The 23422-nt window shown below is 42.1% G+C and overlaps 1 protein-coding gene and 2 non-coding genes across 4 annotated transcripts in view; all 3 read right to left on the bottom strand.

The window, feature by feature from the left end:
• Nucleotides 1-15633, bottom strand: part of C15H11orf88 (chromosome 15 C11orf88 homolog) — a 40752-nt gene extending 25119 nt beyond the window's left edge. Inside the window, exons 1-4 of one of the 2 annotated variants that reach the window (XM_018058999.1) lie at nt 15411-15633; nt 9964-10439; nt 9459-9497; nt 8603-8673 (exon numbers count right to left, since the gene is read on the bottom strand). In XM_018058999.1, coding sequence (XP_017914488.1) covers nt 8603-8673; nt 9459-9497; nt 9964-10189 — 336 coding nt within the window. In that variant the 5' untranslated portion in view covers nt 10190-10439; nt 15411-15633. Of the gene's footprint in view, nt 1-8602; nt 8674-9458; nt 9498-9963; nt 10512-15410 lie in introns of those variants that run through there. The other variant, XM_005689428.2, reaches the window with a different exon arrangement.
• MIR34C (microRNA 34c) lies at nt 11641-11742 on the bottom strand. Its single transcript, NR_129719.1, has one exon. It is a non-coding gene; the product is annotated as a microRNA 34c (primary transcript).
• On the bottom strand, nt 12357-12462 carry MIR34B (microRNA 34b). The gene has a single exon (NR_129718.1). It is a non-coding gene; the product is annotated as a microRNA 34b (primary transcript).

The raw sequence follows: 23422 nt of genomic DNA on the forward strand, positions 1-23422 counted from the left end.
AATGGGAGATCTCTTCAAGAAAATTAGAGATACCAAGGGAATATTTCATGCAAAGATGGGCTCGGTAAAGAACAGAAATGGTACGGACCTAACAGAAGCAGAAGATGTTAAGAAGAGGTAGCAAGAAGAACTGTACAAAAAAGATCTTCATGACCCAGATAATCACGATGGTGTGATCACTCATATAGAGCCAGACATCCTGGAATGTGAAGTCAAGTGGGCCTTAGAAAGCATCACTATGAACAAAACTAGTGGAGGTGATGGAATTCCAGTTGAGCTATTTCAAATCCTAAAAGGTGATGCTGTGAAAGGGCTGCACTCATTATGCCAGCAAATTTGGAAAAGTCAGCAGTGGCCACAGAACTGGAAAAGGTCAGTTTTCATTCCAATCCCAAAGAAAGGCAAGGCCAAAGAATGCTCAAACTATTGCACAATTGCACTCATCTCACACACTAGTAAAGTAGTACTCAAAATTCTCCAAGCCAGGCTTCAACAATATGTGAACTGTCAACTTCCTGATGTTCAAGCTGGTTTTAGAAAAGGCAAAGGAACCAGAGATCAAATTGCCAACATCCGCTGGATCATGGAAAAAGCAAGAGAGTTCCAGAAAAACTTCTATTTCTGCTTTACTGACTATGCCAAAGCCTTTGACTGTGTGGATCACAATCAACTGTGGAAAATTCTGAAAGAGATGGGAATACCGGGCCACCTAACCTGCCTCTTGAGAAATCTGCATGCAGGTCAGGAAGCAACAGTTAGAACTGGACATGGAACAACAGACTGCTTCCAAATAGGAAAAGGAGTGCGTCAAGGCTGTATATTGTCACCCTGCTTATTTAACTTATATACAGAGTACATCATGAGAAACCCTGGGCTGGAAGAAACACAAGCTGCAATCAAGATTGCTGGGAGAAATATCAATAACCTCAGATATGCAGATAACACCAACCTTAAGGCAGAAAGTGAAGAGGAACTAAAAAGCCTCTTGATGAAAGTGAAAGTGGAGAGTGAAAAAGTTGGCTTAAAGCTCAACATTCAGAAGACGAAGATCATGGCACCCGGTCCCATCACTTCATGGGAAATAGATGGGGAAACAGTGGAAACAGTGTCAGACTTTATTTTTGGGGGCTCCAAAATCACTGCAGATGGTGACTGCAGCCATGAAATGAAAAGACGCTTACTCCTTGGAAGAAAAGTTATGACTAACCTAGATACCATATTCAAAAACAAAGACATTACTTTGCCAACTAAGGTCCGTCTAGTCAAGGCTATGGTTTTTCCAGTGGTCATGTATGGATGTGAGAGTTGGACTGTGAAGAAGGCTGAGTGCCGAAGAATTGATGCTTTTGAACTGTGGTGTTGGAGAAGACTCTTGAGAGTCCCTTGGACTGCAAGGAGATCCAACCAATCCATTCTGAAGGAGATCAGCCCTGGGATTTCTTTGGAAGGAATGATGCTAAAGCTGAAACTCCAGTACTTGGGCCACCTCATGCGAAGAGTTGATTCATTGGAAAAGACTTTGATGCTGGGAGGGATTGGGGGCAGGAGGAGAAGGGGACGACAGAGGATGAGATGGCTGGATGGCATCACCAACTCAATGCATATAAGTTTGGGTGAACTCCGGGAGTTGGTGACAGACAGGGAGGCCTGGTGTGCTGCGATTCATGGGGTCGCAGAGTTTGACACGACTGAGTGACTGAACTGAACTGAACTGAAGGGCAGGAAAGCAAAATTATAACAAAGCCAGGTAACACTGAGACTGAGAAAATTTTGATTTGTCTGGGTAGCCATTCCTGGGCAATTTGATACCAAAAAGGATTTTCTTTTAACTGAACCTCCTGGACAATGACACTGAGGAAATTCCTTACATCTTTGGTTTGGCACTACAAAACTGATTAACAATGATTCTGAGTGTCCCTTCAAAGTATAAGATAATGGAGGATAATGTTAAAGGTTTCCACTTTTGTGATTTGGTATCTAAAAACGCATCTTTGTGAAATTTCTTAGATTCTTCTTCTAAGCATGATCTCAGCATAGAATGATTTGCTTCTGGTTCACTGAAGTGTCACTCATATAGCAAACTGACTTTTTTTGTTTAAGAAATAGGAATTTCTTTTTTCTTAAAAAATATTAAGATGTATTTATTTAGTTTTGGCTGTGTTGGGCCTTTGTTGCTGTGCGGGCTCTCCATTGCAGTGGCTTTTCTTGTGGCTGTACACGCTCTAGGGTATGCAGGCTTCAGCAGTTGTGGCCCCCAGGCTCTAGCGCACAGACACAATAGTTGTGGTGCAGAGGCTTCGTTGCTCCATGACGTGTGGGATTTTCCTGGATCAGGGATTGAATCTGTGTCTCCTGCCTTGGCAGGCAGATTCTTTGCCACTGAGCCACCAGAGAAGCCTTCAAATTGACTTTTGAGGAAGACTTACCCCATAGTTAGCATTGGTTGTACAGGTTGTGAGACTGAACAGATTTAAATCCCACTCCTGATAAAATGTTAGTTGCTCAGTCATGTCCGACTCTGTGACGCTATGGACTGTAGCCCACCAGGCTCCTTTGTCCATGGAATTCTCCAGGTGAGAATGCTGGAGTGGGTTGCCATTTCTTTCTTCAGGGGATCTTCCTGACCCAGGGATTGAACCCAGGTCTCCTGCACTGGAGGCAGACTCTTTACTGTCTGAGCCACCAGGGAAGCCTGATAAAGAGTATATCTTTATTGCTGATTCACAGATGAGATCTTTTCCTTCTAAAAACCTTTAGTTTATATTCACTCACATTAAACTCTGATTCCAGATGGATGTTTATGAATATGTTGTCTATATATATGCCTTAAAGTACTGCTCTGATCTTTTCTTCCCCTCCCAGAAAATGAATAATTTATAATCATTTTCATAAAGAGATAATCAGGTAAAGAGCTTTCTTAAAGGTGGCAAAACTAAAAAGCAAATTAGTTTTATGATTTCAAAGAATTAGCTGACTATTCATTTATGATAATGTTTTCAGACTACTTTAGAACTCTCAAAGGAAGAATAATGGGCCAGTACAGAGCTATAAGGTTTCCTTTATGGACAGAGTAAGCCATTTAATCTTGATGGACTCAAATTGTTCTTGATTTTCTGCCATGGCTATCCATCACAGAAATAGTACTTGTGATTAATAGCATTTTTTCTACTAACCAAAGTATTTATAATGTATACCTGGAAGATATTCCAAGATGGAGGATAACATTAAAATTTAAAAAAGTTCACCAACTGAAAAAATCAATCAATATCAATTGGGGAGAAAAGCTACAAAGGTATTTTTAGGAGAGAGAGAGATAAATTTTCAGATTTTCATTAATTTTAAGGAGACTGTGAAAAGAAAAAAAAACTTTAAGTGACTTGATGGGGAATATTTTTTACCATTTTAGAATGAAAATCATACCAGGAATTTACCTACAAATGTATGTGTTCAAAATATGTGGAAGATCTGCAAATTAAATAGATCATTATAAATGTTCTATTTAACTAGTGTTAAATAGAACCTCTCACCCCATTTATTTTCTGCCATCAAGATGAAAATTCTAGAATGGTGGTGGCAGCAATGTAGAGAGAGTACTACAATCTTAAAAAACAGTGTCATCCAAAAATAAGAGTCTCAGTTTTAGTAATTACAAGGAGTCACATTTCCTCCCATCATATATAGACCCATGAGGGAGAAGGCAATGGCACCCCACTCCAGTACTCTTGCCTGGAAAATCCCATGGACGGAGGAGCCTGGTAGGCTGCGGTCCATGGGGTCGCTAAGAGATACGACTGAGCGACTTCACTTTCCCTTTTCACTTTCCTGCATTGGAGAAGGAAATGGCAACCCACTCCAGTGTTCTTGCCTGGAGAATCCCAGGGACGGGGCAGCCCGGTGGGCTGCCGTCTATGGGGTCGCACGGAGTCGGACACGACTGAGCGACTCAGCAGCAGCAGCAGCAGAGGTAAAAGCAAATCTGAGAAGCGGGGGCATGTGCTAAATTGATCCTAAAGTAGACTTGCAAATAGGCTAGCTTTGGAGAGTATTCTTACAAAAACTGTCAGCTTGGAAAAATTTGTCAGGTGTATACACATGCAAAAGGCTAACCAAAATGACATTATCACTGTGTAGAGCATATGTTCATTCATTCATTAACTCAGTTATGCAATTATTTATTCTATCAACAAATATCTATTGAGTTTCAATAGGTAGACGAGCATCTGCTACTGCTGCTGCTAAGTTGCTTCAGTCGTGTCCAACTCTGTGTTACCCCAGAGACGGCAGCCCACCAGGCTCCCCGTCCCTGGGATTCTCCAGGCAAGAACACTGGAGTGGGTTGCCATTTCCTTCTCCAATGCATGAAAGTGAAAAGTGAAAGTGAAGTCGCTCAGTTGTGTCTGTGTCCGACTCCTAGCGACCCCATGGACTGCAGCCTACCAGGCTCCTGCGTCCATGGGATTTTCTAGGCAAGAGTACTGGAGTGGGGTGCCATTGCCTTCTCCGAGATGACCATCAGGGTTAAGCAAATAGGAAATGACCTCTGCCCTCATGGAGGAAAAGAGAACTGGAATTTGTTGAGAGCAAACGATGGCCAAGTGTTTTACATATCTTATACCAGCTGGATGAGGGGGATATTTTTATCACTGCTGCTTCTCTGTCTGAGAAAGCTGAGCCTTACAGGGGTTAAGTAGGCTTCTCAAGGTCACTGAGATAGTAAGTGGCAGAGTCAGACTTCCAAACCCAGCTTGTCTCTGAAGTCCACTACACTATGGTGCTTGGAATCTAGCAGGAGAGACAGAAACATCCACATGCAGCTATAACACAGATCATGACTTGCTCTGGGAGCACAGAGAAGGGACCTATTCATTCTGTAGCGTCCAAGTCACCTCTGGGAAGGCTTCAGAGAGAAGTTGTATTTGAGGTTGTATTTGAGTTGAAACTTGAAGGTAAATGCGGGACAGCATTTTAGGAAGACACACAAAAGTGCACCGCAGGTTGAAGAAACAGTGTACAGTTCCACAGGGCTGGAAACACTGTTTCTTACACTTGTATTCATACCACAGTTTTGAATTTTAGAGTCTTCAGCAGCACACTTGAACAATACTGAGGCCATCAATCAGTACAATAAAATGAGACTCACAGGCTTTGGAATTAGGATACAGGCTTTGAATTTAGACTCAGCCACTTTCCAGTTGTGGGAACTTTGGAAGATCATTTAAGCCTCGTTTGATTAAATGGGAACAATCACGAGGTTATTTTAACGAGAGTATGAGTTGATGCATATACAGAGCTTAGCTTAGTATACATACCACATGGTATGCACTCACTAAATTGGGTGTTATGAGTACTAGATCACAATGGTATCTGAGGACATCTATTGTTGTTGTTCAGTTGCCAAGTCGTGTCCAGCTCCTCACGACCCCGTGGGCTGCAGCATGCCAGGCCTCCCTGTCCCTCACCATCTCCTGAAGTTTGTCCAAGTTCACATCCATTGGCCTCCCCAGTGGCTCAGATGGTAAAGAGGATATCTATAAGAGCATTCAATTATTACATGATTCTCTTAATTGGACCGCACCATGCTGACTCAGATCTCCTATATCCTCGCAGGGCTGTTTCGATAATATTCTGTTTCTGTCCTGTTGGTTTGCTGCTTGGTTAGGCCTCTTTTATTCTCAAAAGATAGAGTCTTGTTTATACTGCCTTGCAGAACCTATTTGCCTTAATGTACAATTTGGCAGATATCACAGGATAATGTGTGTGTTTAGGTTTAGCAAAAATATATTAATATTTACCCATTTACCATCGCAGCACATATGGCAAAGGGTACACAGTGTGCCCTAGCCTAGTGGCTGAGCACCAGCTGGACAGAGGACGCTGCTTTTGGGGTAGAGGGTGGTGAATAGGGGAAGGAAGGAGAGTGGTAGAAGACAGTTAGGTCATGGTCAGACTGGGAAAGAACTTGAATACCACGCTGGAGAGTTTGGTCTCCATCCTGCAGAAAAGCTAGGGAGAAAAATGAAACCAGATATATAGATTTTTTTTTTTTCTTTTGCCCCGCAAAAAAAAAACAAAAAACAAAAAAACAAACCACACACACACACACACACACACACCGGGCCAAGCCGAACAGCTGGCTCCTGTAATAGCTGGCCAACTTTATTTTTCTTAAAAATACGGCAACTAAAGACAACATTATCTATGATGACAAAATCAGAAGCGGTGTCTGCCGGCCCCCAGCTGTGAGGCTTTCGGAAGATCATTCGCCTCTGTAGCTTTTCCATCCACTTAGGTCCTTATGACTTACGTTTAGTCAATCTAACCGATCACCCTCTGGAGCTGACATCTGAGAAACCTGTGTTCAGGGAACTTGGAAGCGCACAGCCACCTGCCTCCTGGGCAGTGGTACCGGCTTTTGGAATGAAGTTACGGACACAGTTAGTATTAATCACACTGAGCTTTTGCAAGGCCATGGTGATCTTCACATCAGAATTTCAAACTGAGCTGAAATAAAAGAGTTTTTTTCCCCCCTCTCTCTCTATTTTTTTTTTTAGTTTTTTATTTTTTTAATTTTAAAATATATCATTCCCATCCCCACTCCTGCAATTTCTATGTTGAAACCCTAACCCTCAGTGTAACTCTATTTGGAAACAGATCTTGTAGAAAGATGGTTCAAGTTAAATGAGGTCATAATGGTGGGGTCCTAATATAATGGCACTGATGTCCTTATAAGATGATGAAGAGACACCAGAGCTCCTGCTACCATTTGAGGATGCACCGAGAAAGTGACCATCTATTGCAGAAGCCTGGGAATGAGGCCTCATCAGAAACCAACTCTGGAGGCACCCTGATCTCAGGCTTCCAGCCTCCACAACTGCGAGAAAATAGAAGTCTGTTATTTAAGCCACCTGTTCTGTGGTGTTTTGTTATGGCAACCCTAGCAGACGAATACAGTAAGAAAGCAGCATAACAGGACTTGGGTATTAGGAAGATAACTAGTTTAGCATGGAGGATATTACTTGATTGGTCAAGTCTATACATTCTTTGAAACGCAGTTCTTTTGGGAAGAGTTCTTGAATCCTTAAGCTTGACTTTGATGTCCTTCAATGTGTTCCCATAGTTCTACGTGTGTATCTCTACCATAATAATGTATTATGTGCATATATCTATCATAATAATGCATTATTTAATTGGCATTCTCCCCCACCAGATTATAAACTCTTCGAAGTCAGGGAATACATCTTTATATTCCCGGCATCTATGATAGTACTTGGCATGTGACAGGTTCTCAGTAGATATCTGGGTATTAATTAATTAATAATAGAAGAACCTGAGGCAAGGAAATCAGTTCTAAGACTACTAATATAATAGTCCATTAACATGAAATTCACTTGTAACTCCTCAAATTGTCTTAAATTGTTTGACAAAAAATGATAAAAATTGGAAATAGTTTGTTTTTAATCTTTTATTTCTAATCTCTTCCAAAAATGAAATTAAAATGTGCTGAAGAAGTAGAATTTTAGTGATTTTTGCCTCACTGAAAATTAAGTTCTCTTCCCCCTCATTAAGTCCTGGTATAAATATACAGTATATAGTATCCCCAGGAGAGAAGAAAATGCTGACTATTTCTAATCACTTAATTTGTTTGGAGGAATCACCAAGAGTCCACAAAGGGAACTAATGTGATCAGCAAACTCAAATGACTGTTCTGTAATTTATGTAGAATTCCCAATAAGTCTTTTGGAGTTTGCCAATAGATCCGGTGATTAAAGACATTAGGTCAGACAAATCCTCTATCTTTGCTTTTATAGTACAGGAACAGTTACAGGAATGGAATCTCCCCATTAACCAAACAAAATGTTTCTATAAATCACTGTACTAATTATTGAGTTAAAGTCTGCGCCTGCAACAAGAAAAGCAGACAAGGGAGGTTGCCAAGAAGAGACATGTTCAGTTGATTTGACACCACCAATGTGTTGAATTGTGGCCTTTAATCAAAATGGTTCTAGATGACAGACTCATTCCTCTGATCATTTAATTTTGACCTATTAAGACAGTCTGTTCATCAAAGAGTCAGACACGACTGAGCGACACAGCACAGCACAGCAAGACAGTCAATTCTCTTCACTTTCTCCTGTTCTTACACTATTTCTCTTCTTACAACTTTGTATATGATTTAGGGCCTTATTGGATGGAAAGTGTGTGAATCCATTTTTCCCCACTTCCCTCTGTTTTCATTGTTCTTATACATCCTTGGGCTTTTGCAGAGACTGAGAACTGCCAAAGTTTAATAGAATTTCTTAATCTTCAATTAAAGTTCTAATAAAGGTTCTTCAACACCCACACCGATATACCAGAAGCAGGAAATTTCTATATATGTATATTAAAAAAAAGAATAATTGGGATGACTTGGAAAATAATGGAGAAGGGCATGGCAACACACTCCAGTATTCTTGCCTGGAGAACTCCATGAACAGAGGAGCCTGGCGGGCTATAGTCCATGGGGTTGAAAAGAGTCAGACACGACTGAGCGACTAAAACACACACAGAAAATAATAATGAAATTTTAAGGAAAATCAAATAACTTTCTGAAATATTGGCCTACCTTTTGGAGATACTTTTTTTTCTCCTTGGATTCCTGAGTCTTTAGGGTTTCAGCAGTGACATCTCTACTCTCTAAAGAAAACAGTCAAATTCAATCTGAAATAATTTTATCATGATTTTATAATAACGTTGATAAAAATTAAAGGTTAAAAGGTAATACATAGAGTAGGAAGGTAACATAAATATGTACTGTCTTGAAACTTTATGAACCAAATTCATAAATAACTGGAGACTGAATTAATTAGCTCTGACTGCAAGGAACCTTTAATCTCTTTAGAAAAGGAGTAGCCTGAATCTGCTGCTGCTGCTAAGTCGCTTCAGTTGTGTCCGACTCTGTGTGACCCCATAGATGGCAGCCCACCAGGCTCCCCATCCCTGGGATTCTCCAGGCAAGAATACTGGAGTGGGTTGCCATTTCCTTCTCCAATGCATAAAAGTGAAAAGTCAAAGTGAAGTTGCTCAGTTGTGTCCGACCCTTAGCCACCCCATGGACTGCAGCCTACCAGGCTCCTCTGTCCATGGGATTTTCCAGGCAAGAGTACTGGAGTGGGGTGCCATTGCCTCCTCCAAGCCTGAGTCTAGAGATAAGAAAAGGTCTCTAAACAGAACAAACTTGTAGTATCAGATATTACAATTCCTATTCAAAGGGTTACAGGAATTTAGGCATTTTCCTCTGGATAAATGAATTGGTCCCTGAGGCAGGGTCCTGGTATGCTTTCAGAAAGTTATGCCAAAGTATGAAATTGTATCCTTATACTTATTATCTATATTTTGTTAATTTTTAAAAAAATTCTTAGATTTTTTTTTTAAAGAATCTAGGAATCAGGATTTTGAAAGGCACAAAACTTTGTACTTACTGCTTTCCTCAAGGGAAAAAGGCTGGAAATAAGTTTTCTCTAAAAAATACAAAAGGGAGGTAAAGAGATAACTGGAAAAACCATAGCATTAAAGGTATTTAAGTTTTCTATACCTATAAAAATTGCAGTTTCCCCATTTTAGGCCTTACAGGTCAGGGAACTTGTTTCCTAATATTGACTCTGCCTTCAAACTTCTCTAGGGTTTTCATGTTTGAACTCAATTATGTAAACGACTGTCTTTCATTTCACCCAACATTTGCCCAGACTATTCTACACTGTTTAGACAAATAGATGTCATAACCCAGGGGATATTTTCAGATGTGCTTTTAAATATAACAAAGACACCACTGATCATTTTGGGGTGGAAAAATTGCAGAGATGATTTTAAAATTGTTTGTATAGAGGTTAAGATATTTGAGTGAAAGACTCTTTAGAACTAGGTTCTGCAGTTTCTCCTGGGCGGGGCTCTAGTATCTTCCCCGTGGGTTACAGAGGAGCTACTCACCCTGTGCACTGCTCTTGGAAGGCCTCGCCACCGGCAGACGCTGGCTGCTACCTCTGGAGAGCACCAGCTGAGACTCGTTGTGGGGGTACATTGACGCCCCGATCCAGAACTGCTTGGCCAAGTTGGCATCGCGATCCGAAGAGCCGGTGAACACTAGCAATCCTTGGGGAAAAGCTTCACAGGACTCCTCTGGGCTGCTAAGACTGCTGCTGGGCCTCGTTTCCATGGCAACTGAGGACGCTTCTCCAAGCTCCTTTGCTGGTCTCTCAGCCCCGCCCCGCCCTCACCCCGGAAACCCGCCAAGTTGGCAACCGCCGCGGCCGGAAGCCCTTGGTTTGCTCAGTAGATGTTGGGGTCTGGCGCGTGCTTGTGGGTCACCTGAATCCCATTTCTGCAGTGATCACAGGCTTCGGGACCTGTCCAAGCCTTGGGGTCCGAATAGGAGAGTCAAAGCATCCACTTTGGGGCGTCTTGTCCTGTTGGAGTCAGTGGGGGAGCACTTCAGCTTTTTCATCCTCAGCCTCCTTCCCCCACCCTCCTTCCTCGTATCCCCGCCAGACCAGCTTCCTTTCCCCCAAACTATCTAAATAAAGCTTTCAGTTCCTTAGTTCCACCGCCCCAAACCCTTTTCCACACCAGGTTGCTGTAGCGCAGCACCCTCTATGGGGAGGTTCTGGGCCTGTATTGATGAATTCAACAGGGCAGCTAACATCATACATAGCCTATGGTAGCTAGAGGTCGAAACTCGGCTGATAGGTACCCATGTGTATAGTTTTTTACGCATTTCCCCTTGAATCTGAGCTTCCCTGGTGGCTCAGAGGTTAAAGCGTCTGCTGCCAATGTGGGAGACCCGGGTTCGATCCCTGGGTCTGGAAGATCCCCTGGAGAAGGAAATGGTAACCCACTCCAGTATTCTTGCCTGGAGAATCCCATGGACGGAGAAGCCTGGTAGGCTACAGTCCACGGGGTCGCAAGAGTCGGACACGACTGAGCGATTTCACCTTCACCCCTGAATCTGTAAGGCCAATCTTACGGAAAGAAGCTTGATTTAGATCGTCAGTCCCACTAAAAGCTGCTTTTACGGCAAGAGCTGTAAATGATTACTTAAATATATCGGATAAGTGGGATGAAAAATACACTATAAACATTTTTGTTAATATGTTTCTACAAAAATGTTAACAAATGTTATATGTGTAGCTTTCCCCGGAGATCGGGTTAATCTAGGAACAATTTAACTCTTTCAGCGATAGGAAAGTTGTAATTACTGTGGGAGGAATTGAGATGGAAATCATAAAACCAATTTAGGAAAGGACATGAACATATTGATAATAACCACAATTTTGTTTCCTTATGACACTTTATTCTTTCAAGATATTAATACAGTCTCTCACAAAAATATAGTTCAAAAGCTGATAATTACAAATCTATACAACGACAGCTAAGGAAAAAAAATCTATTCTCCAATATATCTGAACATTTTTTGGTTCAGAGACTGAAGGGATATTGAAAAATCATATATGTATCTGTGTATCTATCTATCTATATAAAACATACATCGTATATTTAGCACCTAAAATGTTGACTTCTCTCTTGGTTAAGCTATTGATAAATAAGCAATGGGCAATAGCAGCAAATTCCAATCCCCCTCGCCAAGCCCCCCACATTGATATATACATGCAGCTCATTTGGATGAATTCCCAAATCTTTTTACCTGGCCGTGTGGTTAGTGATTGGTATTATTAGCAATCAGCTAACTACACTGCCTAGTAACTAGACTCACAGGAAAAATGTTTACGTTTATCACAAACTGCGTCTGAGGTTGGTGCTCCATACGTTGTAATAGGCAAGGTTCAGCAATAGCTCACTTGGTGTCTTGGTGAATACCCTACTAAATAATGAGAGGATGAGCTGGTTGGATGGCATCACCGACTCGATGGACATGAGTTTGAGAAAGCTCCCGGAGTTGGTGATGGACAGGGAAGCCTGGCGTGCAGCAGTCCATGGGGTCACAAAGAGTCCGACACGACTGAGCGACTGAACTGAACTACTAAATAATGAAAAACAGGCGCAACGAATCACAGCAAGCAGCATTAAACGCTACGTGGGGGCTCCACCCAGCAGTTAAAAAGTCTTAAGGCCATTCAACACCATGGATTTCGCTTTGTTTACATGGGATTGCACCGTTTTGCTTTTACTCTTAGAGATGGCTAACAGTTTAACAGTATCTAGAAGCAGCAGCTTGCAGGAGTTTGCAAGGGGGTTACTAGCAAGCTGACAACGTGCTCCGCCAGCAGAGCTAAACGCTGACGCATCGGATCGCGAAGCCCTGTGCACTCTTCGCGAACGCTTGAGGTCGGCGGTTAGCCGCCGAGGGTGGCGTCCTCCTCCCCGCAGGGCGGCGGGTGATGCTGTGCCTTGTTTTGATGGCAGTGGAACTAGTGATTGTAAGCATGAGAGTACAATCAGCTAATTACACTGCCTACAAACCGAGCACCGGGCGCCCGCGGGCTCGAAGCTCTCAGACGGTTCGCAGCGCCGACGCGGTGTCCCTGAGCAGGCGAGCAGGAGAGATCAGGCCCGCCGCGACCCCACATTTCCCCGGGGGCGACACCCGACAGTGCCGGGGCACGAGGCCCAGGACGCGGGGCCCCAGAGGACGCCTCCGAGCCGCCCCCCAGCGACTCTCGCTCGGCCCGTGGGGCAGCGCGGGGCTGCGCGGGGCCCCCGCCGGACGTGCCGCGCACGCTTGGCGAGGCCGGCGGGCGGCGCTCCAGCGGCAACCTGCCGCCTGCTGGTTCGGCCCCCACCCCAGGCCCGGGTGACTCCCGGGGGAGCCCGGCCGGCTGGCCCCACCTGGGCCACCGAGCCCCCGACCCCGCGTCCCCGGCCAGCGGTCTCCCCGCCTCCCGGGGCTCTGCCTCTCAGGTCCCCTTCCTTCCCTTCCCTTTCCCCTCCGCTCTCCTCGGGCCGGCTCCCACCTCCCTCAGCCGGGCCGGCCAGCCCCAGGAAACTTCTCTTCAGTTCTGGGCCCCAACCCTTCGAGCCGGCTCTTTCGACCCGGTGCGCCCCGCCGCTCCGAGTGGCTAAGTGACCGTGGCCGTGGCCGACCAACCGCCCTCAGAACCCCGCGGCTGGAGGGGGCGGGGCGGGCGCGAGGGGGCCGGGTGGGGGAGGGGCGGTGGGGGAGGGGCCGGGTGGGGGCGGGGAGGACGCCGCCTGCAGGGGCGGCGGGGAGCCTGCCTAGACCAGGCCCCGGACGAGGAGGCAAGGATCTTGGGAAGTTGATTTTCTTCATCTATCCGGAGGCAGGAAGAGCTCCTTCTCTCCGACCACCCCCTCCAATAAACCCCAGGCCCTCCCCCCAGTTTTCAAAACCCATCCTCGTCAGGGAAAACAGCTTGCTGGAGTATCAGCTGGTTGGCTCCAGTTTTCCGAAGAGCGGTTGGCCTGGGTGGCCTGTAACATGCCGGAGGAGTGCCCAGGAGGTCCCGCCTGCCCTCTCGTGTTCCCGTTGGGTGCTCTCACATTGTCGGAGGGCCATTCAGTGGGGGTGGGAGCCAGATCTTCTTTTGGTCAAGAGAGGGAGCCGGCCAGCTCGTTAGTTAGATGGGAGTCTGGGCCGCTTAAGGTCGGAGGCCGAAGTTTCGTACCCTCTAGGTCAGCTTTGGTGGTTTAGTCGCTAAATCGCGTCCAACTCTTGCGACCTCATGGACAGAGGAGCCTGACAGGCTACAGTCAGTGCGATTCTCCAGGCAAGAATGCTGGAGTGGGTTGCCGGTTTCCTTCTCCAGGGGATCTTCCCAACCCAGGAATCAGCCCAGGTCAACTTCAGGCAAAACTATTCCTACTTCTGGTACATTGTTTATTTCAATCCCTGCTATATGTTTCGGAGAAGGTAATGGCACCCCACTCCAGTACTCTTGCCTGGAAAATCCCGTGGACAGAGGAGCCTGGTAGGCTGTAGTCCATGGGGTCCCTAAGAGTCGGACATGACTGAGCGACTTCCCTTTCCCTTTTCACTTTCATGCATTGGAGAAGGAAATGGCAACCCACTCCAGTGTTCTTGCCTGGAGAATCCCAGGGATGGGGGAGCCTGGTGGGCTGCCATCTATGGGGTCACACAGAGTCGGACACGACTGAAGCGACTTAGCAGCAGCAGCAGCAGCAGCAGCAACTATATGTTTAGCCCCTAGGGTCTTTCCACCATCCTATGTACAACCTAGATGGTAACACAAAATGAACACGCATATTTACTATACAAGACAGTGCCTAGTAAATGTTCAAGGCGGGTAGAAATAGAAGTGAGCGGGGTGGGGCATGAAGGAGAATTATCATCGGTTAGGGAAGTGTCATGGAGGAGGTAGTACTAGAGTAAGTCCTTGAAGCAAGGGTGGTTTTGGACATTCAGGGTGAGGGCTGTGGAAGAAAGACTGTTTTGTGACCGGTTGTATTTTCTTATTCTCTCAGTTCCACATTTGAGGATGTAGATGTGTTTATGTGTGCATTTGGAGTACATTGAGCAAAGAGGAGAGAGGATTTCTGGGAGACCTCTACTAATAATTCTTTCCCTTAGTTACTCCTTCCCTTTGTTTTCTTCAGTGCATGAATCAGGAGAGAATAAAGAATATTGTTTGATTACACACTTTCTGGGGCTCAACTGGAAGTAGCCCTCCCTTTGATCTTTATTGACCCAAATAGCTTAATTCTAAATGATTGTCCACAAAGGAAAACTCCCCAGCTATAGGCTGATTCCCTAAGCCCAGCAAGTGGTCTCACAGATGCCACTCAACATGGATAGGCCCAGATGATCTAGATCATTCAACACACATTCCAAACTCACATATTCTTAAAACACCAGAAGAATCTTCTCAAGGATGAATTTGGTAAGTTATAGCATTATCTTTGAATATGAAAAACAGTACATTTTTTTTTGTTAAATGCGTCATTTGCTCTGTGTACACCAAAGTGAAGAGTAAGAGACCAAGGTATAAAATGTACAATACAGAAAATGTTAATTGTAAACATTAACTTGTTAAATTGCAAAAAGGCAGGTTATTTACAACGAACAATGATTTGTATTCATCGTATCTTTGGGAGAGCATGACGTTGTTGACTACATTACATAAATCCTTCGTAAACCTTTAACATGTACAGTATACCAAGCCATTATCAGGCAACATGCTGTAATCAGAGTTAGCTAACGTCTAAACTCTCTAGAGATAACTGTAGAGTTCAATTTGTACTTTCTAGTTAAATATACATATATAAATAAAATAGCTTCCATTCCATTAACCATATGCAGTCTTATAAGTCTTGGTTAGGATGTGGTTACAAAGGCAATTCTTTCAAATTGTTTCAAATTGTTAGTCATTTTTACCCAATACAGTATTTAATACCTCCTCCCGATTGATATTTTATGATTATTAGCTGCATCTTGCATGTCTTACCTGAGCTGAATTGCTGCCATCCAAGGCAGTGGTTGCAGGTAGATGCCTTGAAATTTAGATTTTAAAAACTTTTCTTCAAAGATGATTGAAAAAAAAAGAAAATTCATGTATAAAAGTCATCAATATGCATTGCCTACTGAAATCAAACATTTAAAATGCAGTTTATTTTGTAGGTAGTGCAACTAAAAAATTAAAATAACGAGACGAAATGTGTGTGGGATAGTTTTGCTTAAAAAAATAAAGAATGCTTGTTCTTAGGGTTGCTGTTGGTTTGGCCTGCAGTTACTAGAGAAACTCCAAGGATCTCATTCCCTTTATGGTTCATGTCTAGACATGCCTGGAGACCAGGGAGATCCATGATTTAATCTAAGTAAGAATGCTTGTGGTGTTTTAAAATGCCCAAACAGAAGATTGCATTTGTTTTATACAGCACCAGGAAGGTACCATTCAGTGGCTTGTTTACCGTTGTATTTGATTTCTGGGCGTTTGGTGATTAGGGAGACGGGGATGTTGTACTAAGGAAAGGAAGTGAGATTAGTTGTTAGGAGGAAAGCAAGAAGAGTGTAGAAAACAAATACTTCTTGCTTTAGCAAATTTATTATATTGGCTAAACTTACGACTCCTAAATAAAAACTAGAGTGATGAGAGTTGGGAATTACAAAAGATGGTGAAAGCTTATTCACTGCTTTCAACATACACAAATTGCCGTCTGGACATTTTCTAACTTCCATAGCCTTATTTTTTCTGGGTTGTCATTGCGGCACTCAGGTTTCCTCTAGCTGTGGTGAGCAGGGGGCTGCTTTCAGGTTGCAGTGCAGCGGCTCCTCCTGTTGCAGAGCATGGGCTTTACGGCCTGTGGGCTTCAGTATCTGTGGCTCAGCGGCCAGTAGCCCCGTGTTATGTGGAATCTCCCTGGACCAGGGATTGAACCAGGGTCCCCTGCATTGGCAGGTGGATTCTTAACTACTGGACCACCAAGGAAGTCCTCCATGGCTTTTGTCAGGGAGCAAGACGTGAACAGTCAGACTGAGGAGAAATGATTGGAGTTTCAGTTCAGTTCAGTTGCTCAGTCATGTCCGACTCTTTGCGACCCCATGAATCGCAGCATTTCAGGCCTCCCTGTCCATCACCACCTCCCAGAGTTCACTCAGACTCATGTCCATCGAGTCGATGATGCCATCCAGCCATCTCATCCTCTGTCATCCCCTTTTCCTCCTGCTCCCAATCCCTCCCAGCATCAGAATCTTTTCCAATGAGTCAACTCTTTGCATGAGGTGGCCAAAGTACTGGAGTTTCAGCTTTAGCATCATTCCTTCCAAAGAACACCCAGGGGGAGTTTAGCAGTTTCTTTTTAAACCTGTTTTTTTAAAGGGTATGTTTTCTTTTAAGAAATATAAAACCATGTTTTGATTTTTATATAGATCAATAACTATTAGAATATTTTATTAATATTCATGATACTGTAAATAACTAGTTTATTTGTTGAAGCAAGACTAGATTGAGTCAGCGTGATGCCTTTGAAGAACTAAAAATCAATGAATCTGTTTAATTATGAGAGGAGATTTTCGAGCTAAAATGAACTGCCAGCAACTTTTCTAATTTTATACTTTTGATTCCATTTCATTGTACTCTCATTAGTAAGAGTGCACCAGATTCTTGATTATCTTCAGTTTCTATTTATTGATTAATCAATACTGTTGCCTTCTATATGAAAATGTTAAATTGATTTATCTTTTAGTAAATCAGAGACAATCTAAAATAAAACCTTTATAATTAGAGTTGCTTGGACTCTTGGTTATGACTTAGCAGCAGGAGCAAGCTTGTTGCATATTTATCATCTTTAGAGAACACAATCTAGGGATCTATGGTCTATTAATAGAAAGATAGACAATTTCTACAATATATAATTAAGGTAGTGATAGTATATCAATTTTATTAATATATACAATATAATAAGTTGTGCATTATTTATATACTTATATAATACATAATTATCTTAAGTACTAAGATAGTTAGATTAATAAGTGTTTCAAGACTCCTGAATACTAATGTGAGCTTTGTTGTTGTCAAGCATTTAGGAAAAAGGAAAGAAGAAAAACACCAATGATTGGCACACAGAGAAGGCTATGTGGAAAATATGGGTCTGAGAAGGAAAAGTAGGATATAGATAAAAGGAGAAGATGGAGAGGATGCTCTTGGTAGTAGGAGCAACTTATGAAGAAAAAAACACAAGCAAATTCATGGAGACCGTAATACACCTGGTAGATGGGAGAGCAGTGAATGTATCCCCATTGGGGAAATAGTAATAAGATCAGAGAGGCAGTGAAGAAGGAGATAGATCTTGGAGGACTCTAGGTATCAGGCCAGGGGATTTTAATCTTATTCTTCTGAGGGACCCATGACTTACATGACATGTTGTTTTATGGAGATTAATAAAGTGACATAGATTAGAAGAGGGAGAGACAGAGGCGACTGAAGGTCCATTTCGGAGATTATTTTAATAGCCCAGGCATAAAGTCACATAGAATATACGGTCTGAATGAGAGAGGCTTTGTGAAGGGAGCTTCACAGGGCTTTGGTAACTAGTTAGAGCGAAGAAGGAGAGGACAGAATTAACCTCCAGGTTTCAATGACAAGTAGAGATGTTGGCAGGCAGATCTACTTAGAAGAGAATTATGAGGTATTTTAGGTTTAGGTGTGTATAGTTGTAAGTAATGGAAGGACATTGTGATGGAGTTGGGTATTTGGAGGTGGAACTCTGGAAAAAGACCAGAACTGAAATGAGAAATTTAGTAGTTTTTCTGAAGCTGTAGTAGTTGAAGTCATGAGGATAAATTAGATTGCCAAGAGAGGTATGTTGTCTTATTTTTCACTGAACCTCCAGCACATGCTGTGGTTCACTCAGGAGTAGGTGACTTCAACAATGTGCTTTTTTTTTTTCTTTTAATTTGCTAAAATTGTTTTCTTCTTTTTTTAACTTGGCTGTGCCGGGTATTGGGAGTGCAGAGTCTTAGCCACTGGACCCCTGGGAAGTTCCAGTAATGTGTTTTTCTTGAATAGAGAATAGAATGAGAAAAGTGAAAGGCTCAGGACCAACTTTGAGAGCATCCATTTCAGTATTAAGGGGCTGGCAGGTGGAAATAAACCTTGAGGAGGGTTGGTCCACAAGAGAAGCAGAAGAACGGACTCTCACAAAAGTCAAACTGTTTCAAACAGAGTCATAGACACAAAGGAATTCAAAGGAAACTGCTGCCTTGACACCACCACATCGTAAAGTTTGTCAGTGGAATTAGCCAGAGGGCAGAGGGTGACCGCACTGGCTCCACCAGAAGGTTGCTTCAGGGCTTGATTCAGTGGGACTTTCAAGGGGCATGAACTTCTCTAGGCTATTACTAAACAGATTAACTTTCCTTGGAAGGAATGATGCTAAAGCTGAAGCTCCAGTACTTTGGCCACCTCATGCAAAGAGTTGACTCATTGGAAAAGACCCTGATGCTGGGAGGGATTGGGGGCAGGAGGAAAAGGGGGCGACTGAGGATGAGATGGCTGGATGGCATCACGGACTCGATGGACGTGAGTCTGAGTGAACTCCGGGAGATGGTGATGGACAGGGAGGCCTGGCGTGCTGCGAGTCATGGGGTCGCAGAGTCGGACACGACTGAGCAACTGAACTGACTGAACTGACTGACTGCTTTTCACCACTGATTGATCTCTGTCACCTCTCAAAAAGCAAAACAAACAAACAAAAAACCTCAGGTAGATTTTCAAGATTTTTAGAAATAACTTGACAATTCTAGGGATTCAGCATAGCCAACAAGTAAACAGAGTGCACAGCTGAAGAAAGTCAATTCTCTTTAAAAGCTCTATGAAACCAAAAGGAGGAAATTGGCTTTCTTGTTAATTGGTTTACAAGAAGGAAAATACTTTAAAGTGTGATTCTCTTAAGCATCACTCTGTGTCTACTTATTCTTGTTTTTGTTTCTACTCCCCACATTTGGTTCTTAAGTCTTTTTTCTAGGCAGAATTTATATCCTTTAGTTTTTAAGAATTACATAACATTTATTATCTTTATTTCCTCTGCAAACATGGAATATATCGTAAGGATTTCATCTTGCTTACATTTAGTAAAGTTCATATTGTCCTTCTCTTAGCTCACCTACTGCTGGTTTAAATCTCAAGCTCAGCTTTTACTTCCTGGGTAAAATCTTTCCTGGTGCTTTTAGCTAATTTTCATATTTCTCTTTTCTCTTTGCACTTAATGTATTCACTCTATGATTTATATCTTCCATTAGTAAGATAGTATTATTATTCAACACTCAAATTCAGTTTTGAAATCAGTCTGTAATTATAATGTTGCAATTAATATTGCAATGAAATGCAGCAGTTTATTGTGATATCTTATGGAAAAACCCAAATGAACCTTTTGGCTGATGCAATATTAGAGAATGTTGTTCTGTATAACACACATTTATTATATTAGCACAGAATCTTGTCTATACAATTTTTTACACCCTGAATTATTTTTAGTGGGCTGACTTGGTTTCCACCTTGATGCATGATACAGAGACTCCCATGGACAGAGAAGCCTGGCGGGCTACAGATATTTTTGTGCCCTCCAGGACAATGCCATTCAACCATTATGTGTGCTTGATCACGCACATGGAAAATACAAATAAAGTAGGAAAAAGGCTTGTGGTAAATAAAACACTTGTAGGTAACTTTATCAAAAAGAAGCATCATATAGTTTAAGATTCATTTAGTTGATCAGTAAATGAGTTTCACTTATTAGTGGATTAAGCAGCTCTAAACTTAATTTCTTTTTGGTTCAAATGAACATTACATGACTGCAGATTTTATTAGACAACTTTTTAGCATATGCAATTTCATTTCCACAATTAATGTGAATTTCCTTGTTTGTAACTCAAATATAACAGGAGTGACTTGCTGTGTGGGTTGTAGGATAGTTCACTGCTTTAAAAAATGATGTTATTTAGTTGCCTTTATCAAAAATATACTTTCTGCTTGAGTGGGAGTTTTGGTAAAGCATCTGTATTTTTTCCCTTATTAGCAATGATGTGCCTTTGGAAACAGTTGGATAAGTCTATGGATGTAATTTTCAATTTAAGGAAGGGAAGCTAATGAAATCAGAGGTCTAATTAAAAAAGGCTACTATCTATGACATCAAAAGTCCAATCAATTTTATGTCCAATTTAGATGATATTTTAAGATTATTTTGCCTATTTGAAAACTTATATGCACAAATAGTTTTATTTTATAGCTGAAGTTCAGCTAAAGTTAGGAAGACAGATTTCAAGATAAATCTTTGTTGGTGAACCTTGGGGCTTGAAGATAATGTAGCAAGCGAGTTGAATTCCCTCATGTTAAAATGAAGAAATGTGATTCTGGGAACTGTTATTCTAGAAGATCTTTTGGGTTATTTTCATGTTTTAAACTCTTTGAATCTGTGTTTCAGATTTAATAAGGTAAAATCTGTCTCTGATGCTCTCTTTTCTTCTGTTCTTCCTCCTTATCCTGCACGACCAGAAACCTCATGTAGCTGCCATTTCCTCCAGGCTTTCTCTGCTCTCCCAAACTTTGCCAGGTGGAACACAATTCTTCTGTTCTGCTATGAATGTGTGTATGTTTGTAGCTCAGTTGTGTCCGACTCTTTGTGAACCCATGGACTAGTCCGCCAGGCTCCTCTGTCCATGGGATTCTCCAGGCAAGAATACTGGAGTGGGCTGCCATGCCCTTTTCCATGGGATCTTCCTGACCCAGGGATCGAACCCAGGTCTCTGGCATTGCAGGCAAATTCTTTACCATTTCAGCTTCCTGGGAAGCCCCCTCTACTGTGGGTAACCCATCTGGAAATCCTGGAAAGACAGTATCTAAATCAAAGGAATGAACGTCTGATAGTGGAAATTTTATACAGTACACAAAAATAATGAGAGAGCTGAGTTTTTTTGTCTTCAAAACTCAATAGCTATTTTCTATTCCACTTAAATATGAAGTTGACTTAGGCTTGCCCAGGCTGAACCTACTGCTAAATTATAGTACCCTTTCAAAGGACATTACTATTTGTGTATTTAATTGCTGTAAAGAAACTCAGGAGACCTCATTCTGAACCAACCATTGTTCTTTTTCTCTGGGCTATTCTGCTTAACTCAGTTATTTCAATGATAACATTATTGTCTTGGTCACTAATGCTTGAAACTTGAAGTAATTTTTGAGTATTCCATTTCTCAAGCTCTGTATCCAAATGGTCTTGGGTGATTTCTTTCTCTAGAAAACAAACCTGTTGAGAGTTGAAATTTTTTAAGCCCACAGCAGTGTAGCAGTGCTAATATGTAGTGGATGGTCAGTAGACAGTCACTGAAAACACAGAGTAAATGTTAGTTATAACAGAAAGTATAATTGTCATTAATGTGTAGGAGGTGATTTAAATATGGTGTTTAAGATCATGATAAATAAGTAACTGAAGGAAGTCTTGCACGATGTTTAGTTTCTATTTGATTGTTCTTTCCTGAAATCTAAGTACATTGTTGTTCTACTGTTCTATTCATAACTTCCAAGGCCTGCCTGGACCTGTTACAGAAAATAATGCAAGGAAAGGGTTCAAAACTTCATCAGCTAATGTGCTTCACCAACTCAGTGTGCACTAGAATGGCATGTCATCCAGGAAGGTGAAATAGTGGAAGAATTATTCAATATCATTTTAATATTGTAAATGCAAACCAAACCATTTGAAAAGGAAAAATTTGAGTATGTGCTAATACTTAGGTTACCTTTGGTTCTGAAGCAAATTTTATTTCAGCAATATATGTATGAGTAACCATCCTGATAGTCAATTCTGTCACCTCTAAGTTAAAAAAAAATAAAAACTTTGCAAAAGTTATCTCAGTAAAGGCTAGAAAAGATGAAAAAAAAAATGATGCAAATTTGGCATAATAATCTTTGTTAAACTTAAGGCATTACTAAGCATTCAAAAGTGTAAAATAAAGCTAAAATCTCCTTGATAGCTAGGAGAGATCTATCTTAATGACATTCCAACTTGGCTGCCCATTAGAATCACTTGGAGATTTTTAAAGAATCCGGATGCCCCAGGCTGCACTCCATATTAATTAAATCAGAATATCTAGGGGTAGGAGCTAGGCATCTGTATTTTTAAAAATATATTCAGGTGATTCCAAGTATAGCAGGTTGAGAACCCCTGCCACTGAGTAAGGGGAATGAGTAACACATCATGGCAGCTGAAATAAGTAATATACTGTAGAAATGGAAGGACTAGTCTCACCTTTATATGTTTTGAGTTTATAGTGAAATGAAGTGTTAGTCACTTAGTTGTGTTCAACACTTTGCGACCCCATAGACTGTAGCCCACCAGGCTCCTCTATCCATGGGGTTCTCCAGGCAAGAATACTGGAGTGGGTTGCCATTCTCTTCTCCAGGGGAACTTCCCTACCCAGGGATCGAACCCACGTCTCTTATGTCTCCTGCATTGGCAGGTGGGTTCTTTACCACTAGCACCACTTAAATACTCACTGAATTGAACTGAACTAATCTTATTAAATCATGTTGTTACTAGACATCAAGGTGTTTAACCATCTATTTCCATAGTCCTTGTATTATCATTTCATATACCTCATTAGCATCAAAGATATTATAATAGCCAACACACCTCCTATTATCTGTATTCCACTTCAGTTCATCACTGGCGAGGTTTGTAACAATCATACCACTCCAGCATGCCTGGAGCCAAATATATCCATATTCTGCTACCACTAAGGATAAGGTTTTTATTCCAGCCAGAAGGTTTGTAACCTACTCCCCAGATCCCATTTTAGAGTCTGCTTCCTTAAACATTCCTGATACAAACTGTCTTAGACTGAGCTTCTTAGAAATAGAGTCTGCGATAGGGAGTTTCATGCAGAAGGTTTATTGCGGAGTTTTGTTGAGAGATACACCCATAAGGGAGTGAGTAAGAGAATTGGGCAGAAGGAGAGGAGGGCCAG

This window comes from Capra hircus, chromosome 15 (assembly GCF_001704415.2).
Source record: "Capra hircus breed San Clemente chromosome 15, ASM170441v1, whole genome shotgun sequence".
Lineage (NCBI taxonomy): Eukaryota > Metazoa > Chordata > Mammalia > Artiodactyla > Bovidae > Capra > Capra hircus.